Source organism: Channa argus, chromosome 1, assembly GCF_033026475.1.
Source record: "Channa argus isolate prfri chromosome 1, Channa argus male v1.0, whole genome shotgun sequence".
NCBI lineage: Eukaryota > Metazoa > Chordata > Actinopteri > Anabantiformes > Channidae > Channa > Channa argus.
In genome coordinates, this window is record NC_090197.1 from 19411913 (window position 1) to 19433994 (window position 22082).

At 38.9% G+C, this 22082-nt stretch overlaps 1 protein-coding gene across 30 annotated transcripts in view; it reads left to right on the plus strand.

Moving 5' to 3' along the window:
• The window catches only part of adgrb2 (adhesion G protein-coupled receptor B2), a 217436-nt gene that overhangs the window by 59466 nt on the left and 135888 nt on the right, over window positions 1-22082 (plus strand). For all 30 annotated transcript variants that reach the window (XR_010914464.1, XR_010914472.1, XR_010914463.1 and 27 more), the window contains exon 2: window positions 7706-8609. Coding sequence is in view for 23 of the 30 variants with exons in the window: in XM_067505318.1 (XP_067361419.1) it covers window positions 7721-8609 (889 nt within the window). In the remaining 7 variants the exon portion in view is untranslated. The remainder of the gene's footprint in view (window positions 1-7705; window positions 8610-22082) is intronic.

Consider the following 22082-nt stretch of genomic DNA (forward strand, 5'->3'; position numbering starts at 1 on the left):
CCTTCCATTTTTGCACCACTCTCACTCAGAATAGTTTCGTCAGTTTTAGTTGGGTTACTTTGTGTCTGTTAGTAAATTTGTTTAAGACATAATTTTGTTATATTCATTTGAGTCCAGTTTGGATTTGTTGAGCCCTTTTATACGACCAATATTTTGTGATTTGTTTTCATATTTTTGAGGTGAATAAAAACCTTTTTTTGTTAAATATCACCTGTTTCCTTTTGCCTGCATGCTCAGTCCCGAACACTAATAGATTCTAAACAGGTCAAACATTAAATAGTCTAACTGCAGGTTTCAGTCATTCAGTTCATCATATGACATCATATCATATGACACTACTGCATGCAGCATGTATTGTTCATATTGGAGCTGACATTAGTGCATGCGAATGTAATGTAAATTTATACTTTCTCTACATAGCTTTATGTGGCCTGTCTTGTCATTGTTTCACAAATCCTGTCAATACAGCTGGCTAATCTAAAACGCTCTCTGAGACCAAGACTAATCTCTAGTACAGGGGTGTCCAAACTATGATCAGTTCTTAATTGGCCCACAGCAAATTCCCCAAAAATACCAGAATATGGTCCGCACATGAAACCTGGTGGTATTGCATTTCTTGGTTTTAACCCTAGGTGAAGCTGCTGATTTGATAAAGGCAGTTCCTCTTCAATACACAATATAGGAATTGCGGTTTTATTCTCTGAGAAGTATCACCAGAGATGGACCAGTTTTTGAAAGAAAAGGACCGACCTCTTCACGAGCTGAGTGACCCTTGCGGAGACCTAGCGTTTTTAGTTGATCTCACTGAACACCTCAACCCACTCAACAAAAACCGCTGAGGCAAAGACCAACTCGTAACGCAACTTTACGCACACATGAAAGCATTCTGTGTGAAGCTCACACTGTTTGTTGATCTGTTAACAATCCAAACTTATTTGCATAGCAAGTTCGCAATACATTATATCACTTTTTTTATGTCCCCACCCCCTCCAGGTCTGTCAAGAAGGACCACCATCCAGAAGCAATCAGAGGCAGCTGTTTTGAGAATAAACTGCCAACCTTTTTTGTTCTATAAACAGATATCCCATTCATGAAAAGCAGTGTTGTAAGCTGATCGATTTAGTTTACTTAAATAAACCAAGTGAGGCAATACGTACTTCACCTCTAGTGAGTGGCCCGGCTGTTTGTGTATTTTACCGCATATGGCCCTTGGTGAAATAAGCTCACTGAGGGGACTGTTGAAAACCCACCGACATTGGTCTGGATAGGTGGACCCACCGCACAGAGTAGTCAGATAGACAGTCACCAACACGCTGACATGGGCTGCCAACCCTCATCTTGGTGCATCACAGGCCTAAGACAAGATTAACCTATTGCAAGACGCAGTGATTACTCTGTTTATTGGGCTTTCTTTGTTATTGTGCATGATTAAGCAGAAATGTCTGCTGTAAATTGGCAAATGTCCTAAGCAGCTTTTACATTCCTCTTTCTTGCCAGCGAAACCTTAGGCCATTATATCTACTGCATTTACTGCACACTTGTTTGGTGGGAAAAAGATATTAGTGGAACAACTCTAAAATCTATTAGAAATTCCAAATTCTACTTCTATAAACTTACACTGTATAGTCCATTTTATTTTGAAAACATGTGGCGTTTCAATTGTGACTGCAAACACTGAATATCCACAGTATGAGTTGAGCATTGCTCTTACTTCCTTTCAAGAATGAAATCCTTTATCATAGTTTCTGGGTATTTTATAATTCAGTCACTGCAAGTGTGTCTCTTTGTGTTTTCACAGCATGTCCCAGTGCCATTTTATTGCACCGAGAACTGAAGTTATTTAAGCTTCTGCACCAAGAATGTGGGGCTTTCAGAGACACCTGGAGAATATTATAATTGGCGTTAGCTCCCATTTATTTGCCACACGGGGGAGAAAGTGCAGGATCACATATGTTGTAGAAGAAATAGTCATCTTTTATCTCAGAGTCTATTTAAATGCTGAATAAATGTAGAGCAGAGTAAGGTTATATTTTTCTATGTTCGTTACAATAGCATTGCAATTTAAAATCAAGGTGTCTTGTCTTGCAAGATAGTTTGGCAAAGTTTATTTAGTACATGTTGAGCAGGCGTTAAAACTTGATGACATTATAATGTACCATGAATATTTGGTAAAGTAATCTCTTATTTGTGGATGGTCATACTTCCAGTGCTATGATATTATTGGATTGTCCCAGGACTACTCTGTTTTGCATGAGTTCCATTGTGAAGACAAAAATCAGATGAGTCATTTTGTCACTTCACTGCATTAAAAGAGCCCCTCAAGGAGAGGAAGAGGAAAGAGAGACATGGAGTGAGGGATATACATATTTTGCCATCCTTGATGATAACATTAATGTCAAGGTGGAAGAGGGAAGGAAGACATCAAAGCTAATGAATATTTATGGGTGCCCACAGTAAAGTGCTGTTTTAGAGTGAAGTGGGACAGAATGGCCTCATGAAGACAGCACTTTAGGGCCTACTCTTGCACAGGCTGTGGGTCTATGAATATTCATTGTTCATTGTCCCAAAAACAATTTGCTTAACGTTTTTGGTTTTTTTCATCCGTAAAATGTGCATACGATTTTACCTATGCATGGTTTGGCCTGCAAAACCATCTATCATTGCTCTTGAAATGCCTGTTAGAATATAAACTTCAAGCTTCTTACAATAAATGAATTAAAATATAAAATATTATATTTCTTTAAAGCACGTGCTTTATGTCATGACATATGTTGAGTACAATACTATTTATTTGCCTGCAGGCAATTGGTATTCCCTCTGTTTTTAGACCCTTTAACCTTCCAGGATGGTGAGACAGTCAATTGAAGTGTTTATTGAGTAGAGCAAGATTTGGACAATAATAGACAAGAATTAAAGAATATTAGAAATTGTAAACTAAAAAAAAAGGAACTTTGTGTGGGGAAAATCGAGCCAAACAGAACTGAGCCACACAACCTCAAAGACCCGGAAAAAATAGAAGCAAGCACATCTTTCGAATCAGTGCATGCATCATATGCATGTCTCAACTCTGCTCATTCCCAGTGGGAAACCAGAATTGCTATTTGCAATATAGAAAATTGAATTAAATTCATACTGGATTTAACAGTTTAGTGACACATTGTTTGCAGGACATGTGTCACAGTCTGCAACGCAATTTGTATGGATTCTCTCTCGTGGCATATTTGAAAGTATGGGAGCGTGTTTAAGTGGCAAAGTCTGTATCTCCATCATAGGTCAGATGGCATGATGTCCATGCTACATTAGCTTTTCCTTGGCCCAACTGTGCTATGCATTTCGTCACGTTGTCACAGCAGCTGGCGCCAGAACCTTTAGAAACCTCTTTACGTTATATGCTTAGTGTGAAACATTCTGGATGAGAATTCCACCCAAACAGTGACAAAAGGAAAATAAACGCAAATTATCAGGAAACACATTTTCAATCCAAGAGATAAGGTGTTGCTATGGTTACTTGTCTCACATTAGTACCAGCTCCTCCTAAATTAAAAACTGCTTTATTAGTTAAATTGAATTAAAATGCTTTAGTGTGTCTTTAAAGCAAATGTGCAATTTCTTTAAAAAAAAGAAAAACTCACTTTTACACTGTTCTTGATGAATTTCACACATCCAACCAAATAAGCAGCATGTTCTTGTGTAAAATATTACTCAACTCTTCTTAAACAATTCTGTTTATTCTTCACAGGGTGAAATAGTGGTTAGAGACCTTTCTGTGACCTCGGGGGATCAGATTTATTGTCTGACAATCCCCGCTCTGTCCTTCAAGTAAATAAATAAATAAATAAGAATAAAACATGAAGGTAAATTGTCTTAGAGCATGACTTATAGCATCAGAACACCTAAAAAGGTTTTTTATTTTTTCATCGGGAATGATGCCAAGCAACACACATTTTCGTAATTCTACTGCAACAATTCTGTTATTGTGTTCCCTCTTACTTCTCCTCCTCCATCTCTCCTCTTCTGTAAGCCGCTCATCATCTCTCTGCTTGTCATGTGTTTCTGCCTCTCAACAACAGTTACCTCCCATTAGCCCAAGAGCCTCTTGCTGTCCTGTCCTGTGGAGTCACCTCTTGACATGGAAAAGTAAGGACAGAATATACAGTATGTCCAAAACTGCAAAGCCTTAACGTAGGCCTTGGGAAAATTAGCCTTAAAAGCTAGAGTTATTTTTTTGTTTTGTTTTTTTCAATGCTGTATCCCACATTTACAAACCATTGTTAAGGCTACCAAGAAGAGCAGATAAAGAGAAGCAGTGCAGAAAAGGAAAGGTCATTGTGGTGTAGCAAGGTGGGTTCAGTAAAATTATGAATCCGAACTAAAATCATCAGAAATACGATTTTTTCCAAGTACGTTTTCACATACAACGAATTTGTTTGGGTAAATTGGTGCAGCAGAATAATATACAGTTATGGAAAAACAAAGGACAATATGCTTCAATGACACTAAATAAATAAACATTGGACATTTCTGATAGTGTAGGCAGTATAGAGGAACAAAAGTATGTCCTGAAATTAATATAGGAATGTATCAAAGGAGCAGGACAGCAAGAGTAGTGTTAGTGTGTCATAGTTATATTGGAGTTATGAGGTCAGAGTCTGGGTCAGAGGGAGGACCTGGGATTTCTGAATAAGGCCAACACATAATGTTCCCCAGCCTTTTGCTGGAGATGAGTTTTTTAAACAGTTGACTGTCCAGGGTGGGAGGGACGGCCATAATCGTCTTGCAGGCTTCGGGGTTCTGGAGTGAAGCAGGTTCTGCAGCAAAGGCAGATTGTAGTTGATCACCCTTTCTGCTGAGTAAATGGTGTGCTACAGTCTGCTCCTGTCCTCACAGTGGAGGCAGTGTAACAGATGAAGATCGAGCAGGTCAGGATGGAGTTTATGATGGCAGTGTAGGAATTTACCATTACTGAGTTTGGCAGATTGGACTAAAAACGTTCATCCTCTGTTGTGCCTTTTTTTCTCCTACTGGAGCTGCTGGGTGACTGTGAGGCCCAGGAAGCAGAAGGACTCTACAGTGTTCACTGGGAAATAATACAAAGTTATTGGGTTTGGTGGTATTCAGTTCTTTCTGTAATCCATCAGCATCTCCACAGTTTTTAAAGCATTGAGTACTAATTTACATTTACATGTGGAGGGTTAGGTTTGCAGTGTTGGCTACAGATGTGTTTGCAAAAAGACCCTTAAACTAACAACAGATGATGTTGTTCTGTGGTGATGTAAACAGAAACCAGAATAAAAGATGCAAACTCATGGGGGAAATCGAAAGTTTTAAAGGTGATGAAAACATTGTTACTGGAGCACCACTGTTACATCTTGACACCAGTCATTATTATTGTAAAAACAGATACCTCCTTTCTTTTTCCCTGGGATTTGTTTGGTGCAATCCACTTTGAAAAACTGGAAATCTGCCATCAGCAGCACAGAGTCCAGGTTTCCATGAAGCACAAAATGGAGGATTAAGAGAAGACCCCAGTTTTCCTCATCAATAGTTGTAGTTCATTGATTTACTTACACAATGAATGCACATTAGAGAGTAATATGCCAGGTTAGCAGTGTGTGTGCATAATCCTCCGTCTCAGATGCACAAGTGCACCGGCCCATTCACTGCATGCTTAAGAAGAAGTCTTAAGGTGAGGGCGCCTTTCACCACAATGTCCATTAAAATGTACAGAAGAAGCAGGAGAGTGGAAAATAAATCCATGGAAATGGTTCCTTGATTTTTAATATTTGCACACTGCTGAATAAATGTCTGTAATTGGAGCAAAAGACATTTAAACACGCAAATCCAGAAAAAAAACTTCTTTGGTACCATGAGGAGAAGGGAAACGCGTATTTGCTCCTTGTTGACTTTGTATTTACTCAAAAGAAGTATTTGATTGTGGCTGATACACAGCTGTAACAAAACAACTTATAGCACAGAAATGCTCCCTGCTTATATCAGCTTCACAGAGCTCAGTTAGTAGCATGTCACCTCACACTTGTGCCATAGCCACATTCGTACCATTTACATCATACTAGCAGAAAAGGAAGAGTAACAAAAGGAGAGTAAAGCTAACTGCGAGCCTAAACACTAAGTAAATTATTTTTACTTAGTGTACTTTACTGTTTTAGAACAAGAAGCTATCTTGTCTAATCAGATGATGTTTTCTGTGTACTTCAATAGGCCATACATTGTTTTTAAGTGCTCCATCATTTCTCATTGCAGCTTTAAATCCTGCAATACAATTTAGTTTATACCGTCTAATATCATTTGAAAAGCTGTAGGATTATTTTCTGTGGGGAGCTGCAGAGAGCCATGAGCAGAGGTGCTCGCTAGTGTGTATAGTTTGTTTGCCCAAAAACGTGGAAACGTGGTGATCATATATAAATATTATTATTTTAAAGTCTGAAATCGGAAATAACATGGGTTAATTTTGTTATAAACGTGTAGAAGAGTGAATGAGTGCCATGTTTCAACGTGGTATCCGGTTCCTATAATACTGTGAGTGCAGTGTTGAACACACTCTTTTGCACCTTGTAATAAGAGCGAAAAATAATAATAATAAATAAAGGGATAAACATGAGCAGTGTTCATGAACTGCTCACACATTCTGCCAGTGTGCCATTGTCTTGCTCTACCATCATATCACATCACATTAAATCATAGCCCTCTATACAATCACCCAGCTGCTGTATATTTCTCATATTATGATATGACAAAGGTCCTTGTGAATGAGAGCGTGGGAAACAAATGGTGTATTTGTCATGGAGATAAGTGTGCAGATGTTGTGGTTTGATTTTCTGAAGTTTTGCCTTTGTGCATCCATCCCTTTGTTTTGTGGATGTTTGCATATTTTTTTCCATATTACAATATGAATAAATGTTAAAGTGATATGTTGCAGGGAGGCATTTGTTGAATTTTAGAGCGTTGCGATATTTTCGAGAAAGTCATCTGGGTGTCATGCTATGGTTATTGGAAGAGTGCTGCAAACATTTCCCATCTCCCACACATCCTCCTCAAACCACATTTATGCAGAACTACTTGAAAGTCAGGTGATGCTGCAGACACATGGGGTGTACGGAAATGTGGTGGGTATTGAAGTAGTTTCGAGCAAAATACTAAAACACTGTATATATTGTATATGGAGTTATTTTTGTATATTTTCTGTCACCAGTGTGTGTATTGTGTGAGTCACAATCAGGCTGCTGGCAGACCCTCACTGTGCCGGTGATGGTAATAGTTTGCCAGAGCCTTGGGGGACCTGCTCAGCAGGCAGTGGTGTGTGTGTGTGTGTGTGTGTTTATTTATGTGTGTGTTTGTGTGCGCACATCAGCTGAAAAGGGTAGAGCAGGCCCACAGTGCATGTCTCAACAGCCAAGTCATCAACCCTTTTAATCCAGCCCAGCAGGGATGTGGCTGTGTTTTTCACAGTGCATGTAAGTGTGTGTGGTTGAAAAAGAACTTCTGTCATGAAGTTGTTATGCTGCACAGTGAGGCGAGGCAGAAATCTGTCTGGAAAGATTTCCAACCAGACTTGACGGTTTGGTGGAGGCAAACAGAAATATTGATAACTTCTTCTTCTGCCCATGTCATGTTGATTTCATCAGGTTGTGTTTGAAGATATGGTGCAATGTGTCTAATCACCTTTGTGTCTTCTCTCTCCCTGCAGGACGAATGTCATAGGATGAACACTGCTGGTGGGGTGTGTCTGTCTGTGCTGTCCTCTTTCCTGGCTGTGGCTGGGGTCCTGGCTGCTGTGTCTGCTTTCACTTTAGCTCCTCTCTCTGCCCTGGCTGAGGTTGCTTATGGGGCTGTCGATGGTGCCCCCAGCTCTGGGGCAGGGGGGGCTCCATCACCCATCACCTCACAATGCTCCAGCCTTGTAGCTGGGGTGCTCTATGGCTCTTTCTCCCTAAGGGAGCTATTCCCCTCCAGGGCACCAGGCTGTTCATGGTCTCTGGAAAACCCCGATCCCACTAAATATTCCCTCTACCTCCGCTTCACTCGCCACCCCATCATCTGTCGGACACACTCCCCTATGCTTCTCTCCCTTGACCACCACCTGGCCAATCAAAGCTGTCCCCTTCATTTACACACAGCTGCTGCTAGGGATTCAGAAGTCATTGATCTCTGTGGCAGCAAATCCAACTCAGATGGACCTTACTCCTTCCTTCAGTTTGATAAGAACTTTGTCCAACTGTGTCTAACCAGACATTCAGCAGCTGACGAGCCTCAGGTAACCAAGGAACTGCTGGAGCTCAGACTGGTAGAGGTGTTACTCATTAACAACGAGAACTCCAGTCAGTTTACCTGCGGCGTGCTTTGCCGATGGTTTGAGGAGTGTTTGCGCACAGGACACAATGGCGATCAGGAGGTTTCTGATGGGGATGGTTGTGGGATGACCCAAACAGGATGTATCTGTCCAAACCATAATATCTTAGCACCGCCTATTCCATTGCTCCCGGAGACACCTCACAGTTTCAGCAATGGGTCGCTGGTTCCTGAAGACTGCTGCGTCACTGAGCTGCATTCCAATGATGCGATCGCCATAGCTCCCAGAGATGTCCGACAAGGTAGGATTATGCTCTTGTCAGATAATGGGATGTTTCAATGCCGGTTTTGCCATTTTAATGCATTACACATGAGCAGGCGTATCTGCATAGAGAGTATTATTTATGCCCTGTAACACACATTTCCAAGGCTCACATCATTTTCTGTTGAAAATTAGTTGAAAAGAAATTGTATCACATACTATAAACTGTTGTTTACTTATGTGCACAGCTTGTAGTGAGCAAATAGGCAAGACACGTTTTTCTTGCTGTTGATACCACCTCAGGGGGGGTCGCATGCTTCTGCTTGACAGAGAATTTATTATTTGATTTTTGTCTGTGACATGTTGGCCTTTAATTAAAAAATGCAGCAGTTCAAACGGGGCCCTTTAAACCCTCCATCAAAAGATTTGTAAATCCCCATCAGAAATTCAGGCTTTTGATCTATATTTTAGAGATTCCCTCCATGTGGCCAAGAGGTGTGTCTCCTAGGATATCATTTTACATATTGTGTGTGTGTGTGTGTGTGTTGAAATTGCTGACAAGATTAGATTTGGCACACATGCTCACATATGCACAGTCACTCATACATCAGTGAATTGAACACTAAGCAGAGAATCCCTTTGCACACATAGGAATATGCATCCATTGTTGCATCTGCATAGATCTGTGTGTGCCTGGATAATGTGTGGTTGTCCCTGTGAGCTACACAGATAACTTTTACCCATACTAAAACTTAAACAATAGTCTATAATAATAATAATAATAATAATAATAATAATAATAATAATAATAATAATAATAATAATAATAATAATGATGATAATCATATAAATATAACTTTAACATACTTAAACAATAGAATTGTTTGATGTAAAGAACTGAGAGTAATATACAAGTGAACATCATCATACACACAGATATTGCACAAAATTACATAATAATTTTCCTGTAGAGGATTGTAGAAGGAGGTAATTAGAACACAGTTATTCCTTTTGCAAGAGTTGGCCTGCCGTCAACAGCACACTAACACACATACTGAGAACTCTAGGGAGAGTCTTACCTTGCTGATAGGAAGGTTAACCTTCTCTGGATTCAATCAGCATGGGGTTATCATTGAATATGCTCAGAGAGGGAGAATGGAAGGTACAGAAAAAGAGACATGGCGTAGGAGGGTAGAAGAAGAGTAAGTATTTTACCAGTCTGACTTGGACTGATGCGCTATCGTTTGAGACAACAGATAGTGCAGCTCTGCAAATTGATGCCAAGTGTCAGGGTGATATTAAACTTATGCCAATTGCCTGGAAGCATTGTTGTTTTTTTCTGCATCTCACCTCACAGACACTGAAGATGCATATTTATTGGTTTGAGGTTGATCATTCTCTGATAGATCACTCACAACTCACAGACCCCTTGCTGAGAAGATAGCCTGAAGAAGTATGGGCAAACCTTTGTTGGCGTACAACTGTTTTCTGCCAAACAATTCCCATATGACTTAATTACCCCCAAAAACTAATTTATACAAACCAAATATCGCACTGTCAGATGGAGGCCCAGAATGTTTCCATTAGACCTTTTCTGCTTCTACTCGTTCTTTCTATCCACCAAAAGACAAACACTATCACCCTTGCTGAATCAGACGCACTCACAAACAAAGCTTAACTGCTTGCTTTGTCCCTCCACATCTCTCTGCTGCTCCAAATCTCCCCTTTAAAATCCTCCTCTCATGTCTTCACTCTGCACATCATCGTCTACGGTACGCATAAGACAGCAATTCGCTCTAACCCTCATAAAACAAAACGGTAAATATTTTTGTTCTGGTTTTAGTATCACATACAGATTTTGTCACTTGTTGGCAATAAGTAGTGAAACATGCTGACCTATATAGTTTAAAACAAATGTGTTTTTAAATATACTGTATAGTTTGGGAATTAGATACTTTTCTAGAGGGTGGACCTAGTGGACAACCAAAGTAACATTAATGATAATCTTACTTTTCCTAATAATGCAGCAAAATAACATGCTACCTTATTAGTTACCTTAATATTATTACATGGTGCAGGACATACCTTTTTTTTTTTTTACATAGTTTGTAACCGAATTGTATCTTTAGAATTGGGTTGTCATTTACTGTAGTTACTGTGAGTACATTTACTGTTCTGAGTGGCTCATAAGGCTTTTGTGTCATTGATTCACAGGAGGTTTTTTTTTTTTTTTTAATAAAAAAGATTAAATGTTTTTTACATTTAATATTTACATTTTTTACATTTTAGCAAGCAGGAAAGGAAACATTGCAATAACATAGACATAAAGTGTAATCATTATCTACAATAATTTGTCCTTACCTTAGCAACTGTAGAGTTGTTTTGAACATATAAATATAAAACTTATATTAAAAGCCTGACACTGCATGGCATGGCATACTTTCAGCAAAGTTTTTTTCTTTGTAATATCATAGATCATAGTGCCAAGCGCCAATTTGGTGTTTTCGGCTTTAATTAGCCATAATTTCCAAAGAAATGACCAAATAATTGAATTTGATTATTCCAGGAAAGTGTTTTGCAAAAAAACGGTGAAACTTTTTTCTTTCTTACCCTTCGGACAGTGCTGAGGATAGTTTTAAACTCCTTACTGTCACAGACAATAGTCTATTATAGCGACTGACCTTCACTAAGCCCATACTCTAATTTCTGTGCTTGCAAAATCCTCAGCAGGTACTGTACCTCTGCCTGAAGCTGAGGAAGGGTTTTCATAACAATATTGTATCTTAATATTGGGTATGACAGGTACAGTGGCCAAATTAATCTTTGCATGACATTAGGTGAACTGTAGGAACGTCGCTTCTCTGCCAGTGCTTACAGCAGTATTTAGTGCAGCAGCCTGTTTGTCCTTCATCCTGCCAGTTAGAGGAGAAATAAATCGTTTAATAAGCTCACATCTTAATGGAGATTTGTGTTGTGGAACATGTACTTTGACATTATATTTGCAATCAATGTGTATTGTTTTTTTGTTTTGTTTTTTTTTTTTTGTCATATTTTAGCAAGAGAGGTCCTGGGGCTTTGTCTGTCAAATCTGCAAATTATTTCTTTATGACATTGAACAGATTTGAACGGCATGTCTATGTAAAACACTGTTAAACAAATATTGTCTCATTTCCATATAAATTGGGTGTTAAGAGGTGATGAAAGTTGAACGCTACATATAACAACTTCATTTCTTTTCTGCTTATTTACATAGTGCAGGTATCCGTCCCTGATTTCACTTACAATAGCATAGAAATGCATCACAAATGCATGTATTTTTGTATGTGAGTGTGTATGTGTGTGTTTGTGCATGTGCATGACTTTAGTAGGCTATTAAAAAAGTTCAGTCTGAAGCAATGAGAAGTTTAAAAGCAAAACTTGTTTTATTACACGAGCTGCCAATCTCACACCATATGAATGCATTACACATTACATACATTATTACAAAATAACTCACCTCAAGCACCAGAAAATCAAAACAATCTTTTATAGCAACATGACCAAATTCTTCACCTTTTTGTAACTTCCCTGCTGATGATGCAAGTCTTAGAAATCACATATAATCACACAGTGATAGTAGAGTTTTTGAGCCTGCCATTTTTTTGCAATTAAATGTCAGGTCTGCTTGCAAGAAATAAATAAATAAAATTTCCCACCCCATCCCTTAATGCCTTTAAACAGACACACATAATCACTAACACTGACTGTGTTTGAAGCAAAACAAAACACCGCTGTGCCTCACCTTCTCATATTCAATAATTTTCTTAGTATCACCATGGAAACTGTTTTTGACTATTTGCATTGATCTCTGCTCTACTTGATCTCTACCACTTCCCCTCCACCCATCTACAAATCTCTACGCTGTCTTTCAACCCAGATAAACTACTAACAGCTAATTCAGCTTGTGGTTGATTCACCTGCCGGATTCCTGTGATTCTATGTGTTTTGCCGGTAAAATTGCCCTACTGTTTTAACACGTGGCGCTACCTTTTGCAGGTGTTAAGTAATTTGTTTCAGGGCTTTCTTACCAAGCTTACTCAATTCAAGAAGCCCGAAAACATGTATCCCAAGGCCGGAATTTAAAAAATCCTCTCAGTTTTTTTTAACTGTCGGCTAGTGTGGCCTGCAGTCCACATCGACCAGATGCATATAAAGGCATAAAACTTGACAGAGCTCCAAAGCACCAGGCTCCTACTATTCAAAAATTACACAAGAAAATAGACAACAATGTGTATTAAGTTATAAACAATGTGTATTTGTTGTCTCAATGACTTTATACTTTACAAGCATGCACTCACAAATACAACGGTGCATAAAAAACCTCTATGTGCATATACAAGTCGGGGTGTATGTACGAGGAAAGCTTATTAAATAGTTATTGTAATGATATAGTCATTATTGTACTAAATAAAGACTAGCAACAGAAAAACAAGCAGTTTCCATATTAACCATATACTCCATAATAAGCACATGTAAAAAAAATATAGTAATCACAGAATCATAGTAACAATAAAAGCTCAGGTTGTTATTTAATGTCTGCAGGTAAAGTTGCACTGTGTTAATGTACTTAGGTGCTTGTTTCATGTATCTGTACTTTACTTCAGTAGATTTAATTATGGCTACTTTGAATTTTGCCCTATTTCTACATCTAAGAGGAAATATCCATACTTTACCATAATATCCATTTCCACTACATTTCTAATCAAAGGCAGCTTTACTTATTTGACAATACAGAACTTTTAAAAATGAAAATAAATCAACAAAGAGGCAGGATTGACTTCATCAATCCCAAAGGAGGTATCAGTCTTGTGAAGTGAGTGCAAAGCTCGTAATAATTTGGTCACTGGGTATTTGTACTTCTTGGATATTTGTACTTTTATGTAAGTCGTTCATCCAACACTACATGTGGACTGTGGAGATGGGGATATTGTTTCATCAATTACACAGCATCTTTAACATTTCAGTCTAGGATGAAGAATGTTCTTCATCTTTTATCTATTTATGCAAATAATAGAAAGTAATTTATTCTACATTTGCTACATTTTCTACATTTATTCTGCAAATACTAGAGCCAAAGCACTGAGTGCATTACTATACTGTAACTACACATCAGTGATAGAGTACAGTATTTCAGAGCAGTAAATAAAATGCCCTTGCTTTAAGTATTTTCAATGGTTAGTACCTGTCAGTACTACTGGTTACACAAAGCTGCTGATGAAACCCAAGACTAATTATGTTTCCAACTATTTTATTTTTCTCTCATCAATGTGTAATTTCTATGCTAGCCAGTAATATAATGCAATGTACTATAAGGATGGATCAAGGACGATCAAGTGTATTTGTACATAAATGTGCCTCTGTTGCCTGTTTGTGTGCAATCCACACCACTACTAGCATAGCAGTGAATATGTCACCATGATGGATGATTGCTGTCTACCATCCCCCTTTCTCTTGGTGACTGAGAACTGCAGGTCATAAAGGGTTAAAGCTGTGATCTGGACCAAGATATGGAGTGCCTCATTTTGTCACCTTGTCATTTCCTCCCCACCCTGCAGTCACTCTTTGCTATATCTAATCTGAAACTCTGTACATCAGATTTATCTTCCTGTGTTAGGGTATGGATTTAAATATCATCAGCTGTTACGGGTTGTAAATACATACTGTCTAATTTGTGCTAGGAGTATCAGTAAGGAGTTAACACTATTGTCCTCAATCATTCATCAGTCACTCATGGAAAAATTACACCAACCCTTATGTGTTGGTTCATCTATCATGCTGCAGTAGCCATGATCGCTGTCTTTTAATTAGTTGTCTTGCACACATTCATTTGTGGCTGGTGGTGGATGGTTCCCTCCACTGTTTGTCAGAGCAGCTACAAGTTGGTATAGATCCATCAGCCACAATATTAACACTGGTGGTCTTAATAATTTCCTAGAGGTCAAAGGTCAGCATGGCCACCCTGAGCAGTCTGCAGCTACACAGCCCCTTACACAGCAAAATGTGATACACTGTGTGCAGCGGTTGCAGGTGAGGTAGAGCGGATTATTATGGGTAGTTAAACCCTAATAATCACCCTTTATTAGTATATTATATTTATAATATTTTTGTAAAAACAATATAATATCTTTATATGAAAGTCATTAGATGGTATTAATGTTGTGGCTGATTGGTGTATTTTGACCCTTAAAACTGCAATAAATGATGTGTTTGGCCACTTGGTGGCAGTGGAAACAAATTATGAACATTGAAAAAGGCATTTCGATGTTAGTAGACAATCATTTTACAACCAGCATTTATTATTATTATTTTTAAGTATTTGAGAGATCCTTTTTTTTACAGAAGGGGATTGGAGCCATTATGAAAATGTATTTTAATTCTGACATTTTTGAAATCAGAAATGTCAGTGTAACAAAACCTTGTGAGTGATACCAAAAGATAGAAAAATTCAGCTCCCGTAAAGTCAAATCAATGACTTACAAGTAGTTGAAGTTCCATTGAACATGACCCTGTTCCTGATACAGGTGTCAAATTGTCCACAAGTAGGGCTTGTTGTTGGACACCTGCTTCAGTCTCTTGACATTCACACTTCTCATCCTTACACACACACACACACACACACACACACACACACACACACACACACAGACATACAAGCTAATATAAAGGTTGTGATTTTTTTTCTTTTTCTGAGTGTGAAGTGAGGGAGTTATATAAAGAGAGACATCAAGAAAAAAGTAGGAACTAGAGAGGAAGAAAAACCTAGAGAGAGGACTGAGATTTGGCCGGGACCCTTGGGACCAGCTCACCCTAGCATTGAGCAGGAGCCAGTATTCCATCACTTTCAAACAAACATGCACAACACACACACACACAAACACACACACACAGACAAACTGACAGCTCATTCCTTCCTCAAGGAATACTATCTGCATCCTGGTAATTAGAGCAGAGAGTGTGTGTTTTTTTTAAGGTGTTTGTTTTCACACTGTGTAGATGTATAGTACATACAGGTGTTTTATTAACCCTTAACTCTACCCACACACACATTCGCACTCAAAGAAAAATTGCACACATGCCCTGTAGATGACAAATATATTGGCATTCACTACAATTACTGTTATTCTGAAATAAATACATCCAAACTTTATACGTGTGTGTATTTGTGTGTGTCTGTGGCACCAAAATTAGTATTCTGTGCTCATCAGCTATGGCTCTCTCTCTGAACGGGCTTAGCACTGAGCCCCTTTATGCTCCAGCAAAGGGCCACACACACACACACACACACACACACACACACACACACACACACACACACACACACACACACACGGACAGATACACACCTTGTCATTTATATCCATTCCTGTTTTCTCAACGGATCTCTGCGGATCAGTATGGATTGGTATACAGTACTCTATTCTGACTTGGCCATATTTCAAAGCAATGCAGCATAGGCCAACTTCTTGTTGATAGTGTTAAAAATCTCATAAATCAAAATAGAAGAAAAATATAGTGTAGATCTTCCAATAAATAGACACTTTGTTCTATGGCATTCTGTATTGGTAACATCTCCTTAGGAAGATTTTTTTTCTGCAGATGGAGAATGCTTTTGCAGTTCAGGCATATTTGCTTGACACCTACATGTTCTACTATGCCCAAAACATCAGGGCTTAATGTCTTATTTTACCACCCACAGAAACCATCTGCACATAGAGTATTTAACATGCTGTATCCCTTCAGATTGTAAGGCAAACGTGTAAACAAATAATTTAGGAATTTAGGATTTGTTGTTGTATACTGACTTTATATTCTAAAGCAAGATGTGGTAGTAAATGTGTTAGTGCTGTGCAGCACTTTGTTCTTTCATTTTTTATTTTGTGAATTCATATGCAGCAGGATCCCACAGCTCTTCACTACTCAGTGTTTTCAAGCATCTTTTTCTCTGTCAGACTGATATTTGTTGGTCTTATGCCTCTGCGTCAGCCCCAGGCATTATGTTTTTGGGTCGTCTGTCGGTCTATCCTTCCCATTCTTGTGAAAGTAATATGTCCGGAATGCTTAGTGGGAACCTTTTTGAATTTGAAATAAGCTTCCTTTTGGCCTTCTGAATGAACCTTTAAGGCTTTGGTGGTCAAATGTCAAGGTCACTATGACCTATCATCCATGCCACATCCACATCCACAATCCATCTTGTGGATGTGATCACAAAAACTTGTTAATGGAATTTTTTAATTATGGCACAAGCATCCAGGACTCAAGGATAAACTGAGTAGATTTTTAAAGGTTAAAGGTTGAAGGTTAACATCACCATGAACTCTAATGCTTTTCCTTAGCTATATCTAAGAAATCCTTGGAGTGAATTTCATTACGCCGAACATACACATTCATTTGATCTCATGGATGTACTGATTAAAATACGAGTCTGGATATACATACATGTAAAACTGTAACTTGACTGGTTCAAAGAGGCATCCACCAACAATGCGATCATTTTGTGTTCCACTGAGTGCCTGTTTCTGTTCTCTTCACATACCCTACAGGCCATCAATGTGCCATTTTATAGATCAATGGAAAAAGATGTGCAACATTCTTTTCTATCTATCACCCTTATGATACATGCCTCAAAAAATCCCACCTTGATTAAAAATTACAGTTATTCTCCCATGAAATAAAGTCACAAGACTGATTGAGGGATTGTTCCCCTGCTTCAAACCCCTTTCAGATACCAGGGGATATAACTGGTAGAGGGGGTAACATGAGAGCCTAAGGTCGTCTCTGAATTAGGTCCATCGCTCAGTCTACACCTAATGAAAGTTGTATGATGCAAAGAAGCAAGCGGCCGTGAAGGCAGAGGAATTTTGTGAGCAGGATATTTCAGAAGGAGAACGGAAGTTTGGAGAGACATGCAAGCGGGAAGAGATGAAGTGAAGCAAGGAAATGTGGTTAAGGCACCAGTGGGCCAAATTAGCTAACCTCTGGAGAACTCTCCCCTGTGCTTACACACCATGGGAGATCATAGGGTGTGAGAGAGAGAGCATAGAACGTGAGTGAATTAGTGGATGACAGAAAGCCTCAGAGCTCAATGTGTCTCAGAAGCCTCATGTAGCTCTAGAATGGTCATACAGCAATTCAATGATAATGGAGTATAGGACAGTAACACACACATCCACACACACAGTCCATATCACTATCTGGCCCACTGACTCCTAGTCAAGCTCCAGTGGCTTCATGTGATCGATTAACTGCAGAAAATAGTTGGGCATCCCATAGTGCACCTGTGCCCAGAGTCATGTGGTCCAATTCTCAGAAGCCTGTGTTTTCTCTCTCTCTGTGTATGTGTGCGCACACACATTTGTTCACTCAAGCTCCAGTGATGTGATGGTTCAAAAATGTTCCGATGTCAAACTCCAACCATGCAAAACTCTGACAGGTTCGACATTTCATCTGTGCTATTGTATGTGTGTGTGTGTGTGTGTGTGTGTGTATATATATATATATATATATATATATATATATATATATATATACACACATATATTGAGGTTTGGCAACATTGACACTTTGTGTAAACAAAGCATCGATGTGCAGTTTGGAGCAAAGCAATTGATTTGGGCAACTATTTGTGGGAATGGAGCAATGTTCACCTAAATGAAAAGACCCTTTTATTTCACTGCTTTGCGCAGGCAGTCAGCTGTGTACTGCAGTGTAGTTTGTGACTGGAAAACAGGCCATGAACAAGAAGTCAATAACATGCTCAGTCCATGAACAATGGACTTTTGTGAGAATTTAACTCACCACAATAGGCAACTTTATATTTCTGCTTAATTAGCATTTAAGACATAAAAATGCCTGCAATGTAATTTTTAAAGAGAAAGCTTTGGATGTTGGTGTTTTGTTGTACAGTTGTTTTGCAGATACAAAGACTTTAGTAAGTCTTACTAGCTTTGTGCCGGTGCATGTAGAGTTTGTTGCAGTGTGCAGGCTAGGTTCGTATGAGATACCATTAAACAGGGGCCTGCAAATGAAAACACTAAACACTCTTCTGTAGTGCCATCAAACACCAAAGGGACTTTTTGTTTTTTTGTTTTTTTTTATACATCTTTGAATTTACTATCCAAAGCCATCTGTAGAGGTGTAATGATCCCATCTGGATGAACAGTATTGGAGTCAGTAGAAATAGTGACTGAATTCATTGTGGTGTTTGGAAAACTTTGAAAACACTGAAAACCTTATTATCAACAGATGAAAGTGTACATTCATATTCATCTTCTTATTTTTAGCCAGTACTAACTGGCTAAAATGACAAATGTCTCCAACAACTGGTGTTTTCTGCTGTTTCTGTTGAATGTTTAACTTTTGAGTTTCTGTGCTTAAACAGTTCTCTGTATGTAGAGTCTGTACAAAAACAGATGTAACAGATAATATGTATGTATGTATACAGTTGGTATTGTAATGTGGAAGATATATTCTTAATTCACATTTAGTATGGATAGAAAAATATTATAATAATAATCATAATCATCCTCATCATACAATATTTTTTAAAAAGCTCTATATGGGTCATGCCTACTCAATTGCAAGACACTGATCCACCAGGTTCAGTGTCTTGGATGTGCTGCTGTGTGGACGGGAGGAGCTGGGAAATTAACCACTAACACTGCAATTAGTGGATAACTGCCTCTGACTCCTGAGCCACAGCTGCCTTCTACATGATGTCAAAACGACCTTTTGCCAAAAAGACCACTTGTGCAGTTTGAAGAGAATATTTATTCATGTAGAGCACACGGCAGTACAGCAGGTTTTGAGTGCCTGTGGTCCACTTATGTTGCAGTAGCGCATGAAAAGTAAAACACTGTGACCCGTGTGGTAAACAACTGGCCACCTGAGCCCACAGCAGTGCTGTGTGAGCATGCGCATCATAAAGCACGTGTGCATCTCTGACCGTATGCGCGTAAGATCATTTAACGTTCCAGGCTATCAAGAAGATTTAAAGCAGCAATATAATTACCTCTTGGTTCTGTACAGTGATTTAGTGTGCATGGGACCTGTCATCTCTGAGGTGGAATGATTCTGATGGCAGTTGACAACCAGTTGTTACTTAATGCAAGGGGCCATAGGTGCTGCTTGCATTTATTTCCAGAGATGAGATAATGACATAACCACTAACAGAGATTCTATGAGATAGACAGAAGGAGGTTGCAGCATAAGGTATAACAGATTGCCTGACATTATGCACTGTAAATGCATTTCTTTACATCTCTGCATCAAGGAAAGAGTGATTTTTGTGCATTTAAGTTCAATGCATAGCCCTATACAGTATATTTAAACAGGTCTCCATGTTTGAACAGGAGCTTGGTGCATGGTGGAGCCATGCTTACTTTCTGGCTGTCACCTACACCGCCTCCTTAGTCACAAGGTGTCCTTCACAATAGGTGTCACAGGGACACTCTTCCCTCTGAAGTGTCTCCTCTGGGGAGCTTATTTGTGTTCATCTGGCTTGACGTGAGGGGAATCTGTTTGCTAGGCACAGCCTCATATGATAGACAAGGCTATTTATCCTAATACAGAAAGAGAAGTGTCTCAAACACACACACACACACACATTCGGAGATTTGTCCTTATAATAAAGTATTTTTATGTTTCACATACTGTTAAAGCAGGTCTATTGCAAAATCACCACCAACCATGAAGTATGAGGATGTTTTGCTGAGCAACTCACACATACATTTTAGCAGCAGGTGTACAAGCAGGTGTACACAATGCAAACACACACACCACACTGCAGCATTGCAGTTGCTGTACACATATCTTTTTCTTCATGGCTTTGATCAGTGTGTGTTTCAGCATGTGTACTTACAATGTGGAGCAATGTACAAGTCTTTATTCTGTATCGTTTTTTGTTTGTTTGGAATTTGTAGCTAATCCTCACAACTTCAAATGACTGTCTGCAAATTAAATTAATTTCTAAGGGCTCCAAATGAAAATCAGGTGAGTGTTTAGCTGGGATTTAAAAGTGGCAACGAAACGGGAAGATCTGACACTAAAGGGTAAACTGTTGCACTCTCTGGGAGCAGCAAAAGAAAAGTCTCTATCACCTCAAGATTTAGACTGTGAGCATGAAGCAGAGAGGGGAAACTGATCAGAGGATCTCAGGGGTCTGGCTGTAGAATATGGGATGAGGAGATCAGGGATATAAGCTAGTGCCAAGCCATGCAGTGATTTATAATGAAAAACAGAATCTTACAGGAAAGTCGACATTGGCCTGTAAAGAGGAGCTAGTACATGTGATATGTTGTCTCTATACCAGTTAGCAGTGAAGAGCCAGAGACAATTGACTACTAGTAGTTAAGTAGTTAAGTTAATAGTAAAGACAAAAACAAAGCAAAATGATCACCTAGCAGACACTGGAAGAAATAAACAGTTTTATGTGTTTTGCCGTGGCCCTGTGCGGAAGAAACTGCTGCTGAGAACAGACCTAAATTGCTTGTCAAGGCCAAAGATGACTCCCACATTTTTGAAAATATAGATATATATATAGTGTATAATCAGCATGGGGATGGTAGGGACCCCAGCAGTAACATATACAGTGAGAAAGTATTAGCCCCAAGACAGAGCCTTGTTGTACACCGCAATGACATCTATGTTTCAAATATGATGGAAATTAATCAAGGCCACTGCCCTCAGGGAAGATCCATCAAAATTAAAAGGGCAAGGCTTCTAGATAATAGAGGCAGTTTTTATTCCTTAGAATCTTTTCAACAGCTCTGTACTGCAGTACACTGATTTCTTTTGATTTATTTTTTGGGTAAAGGTGGATGGGATGTAAACCCTTTCTAAAGATTGTTGTGCATAAAATACTCTATTCAACTCTGTCAAACATTCATTTGAGTAATCATGGAGAAATTGAAGCTTGTGAGTTGCCAGGAAGCTTCCAATGCAAAATAATATCAAGTAATAAAAGGAAGTAAATTGGGTTTAAAATGACCCCAGGGGACACTGTTAAAGCAGAAGTGTCATGAATAAGACATAATATACTATATTGCTGATTTTGTTAATAAAGAAATGAACAAAACTTTCCACATGATTCAGATGTAATCTCAGGGTAGCTCTGCACAATAGGGTTTAGTACAGTGCTTAGATAAATGGGCGACGTGATTAAACCAGAGCTCAGGTTTGGCCTTATCTTATAGGGAACAAGTAGTGAGTCAAGAAGTTGTGCACGAATGGCATTTGTGAAACAGCTGTTCTGTTTCCAGGTCAGAAGATGGAGCTACAGAGCAGGATGATGGGACTGCATCAATTACAGCATCAGAGTACTGTCAGTGGAAGGGATTATTTGAAGGGCAATACCAGGCAGAGTCCTCGCCATAAAGAAAGACAGGCGCATGCATATGCGTTTGTGAACAATACCTCCATTGTGTAACGTGAGAGTAAGAGGGAGTAAAAGGACTGTGGTCCACCTACTGAGGCTGGG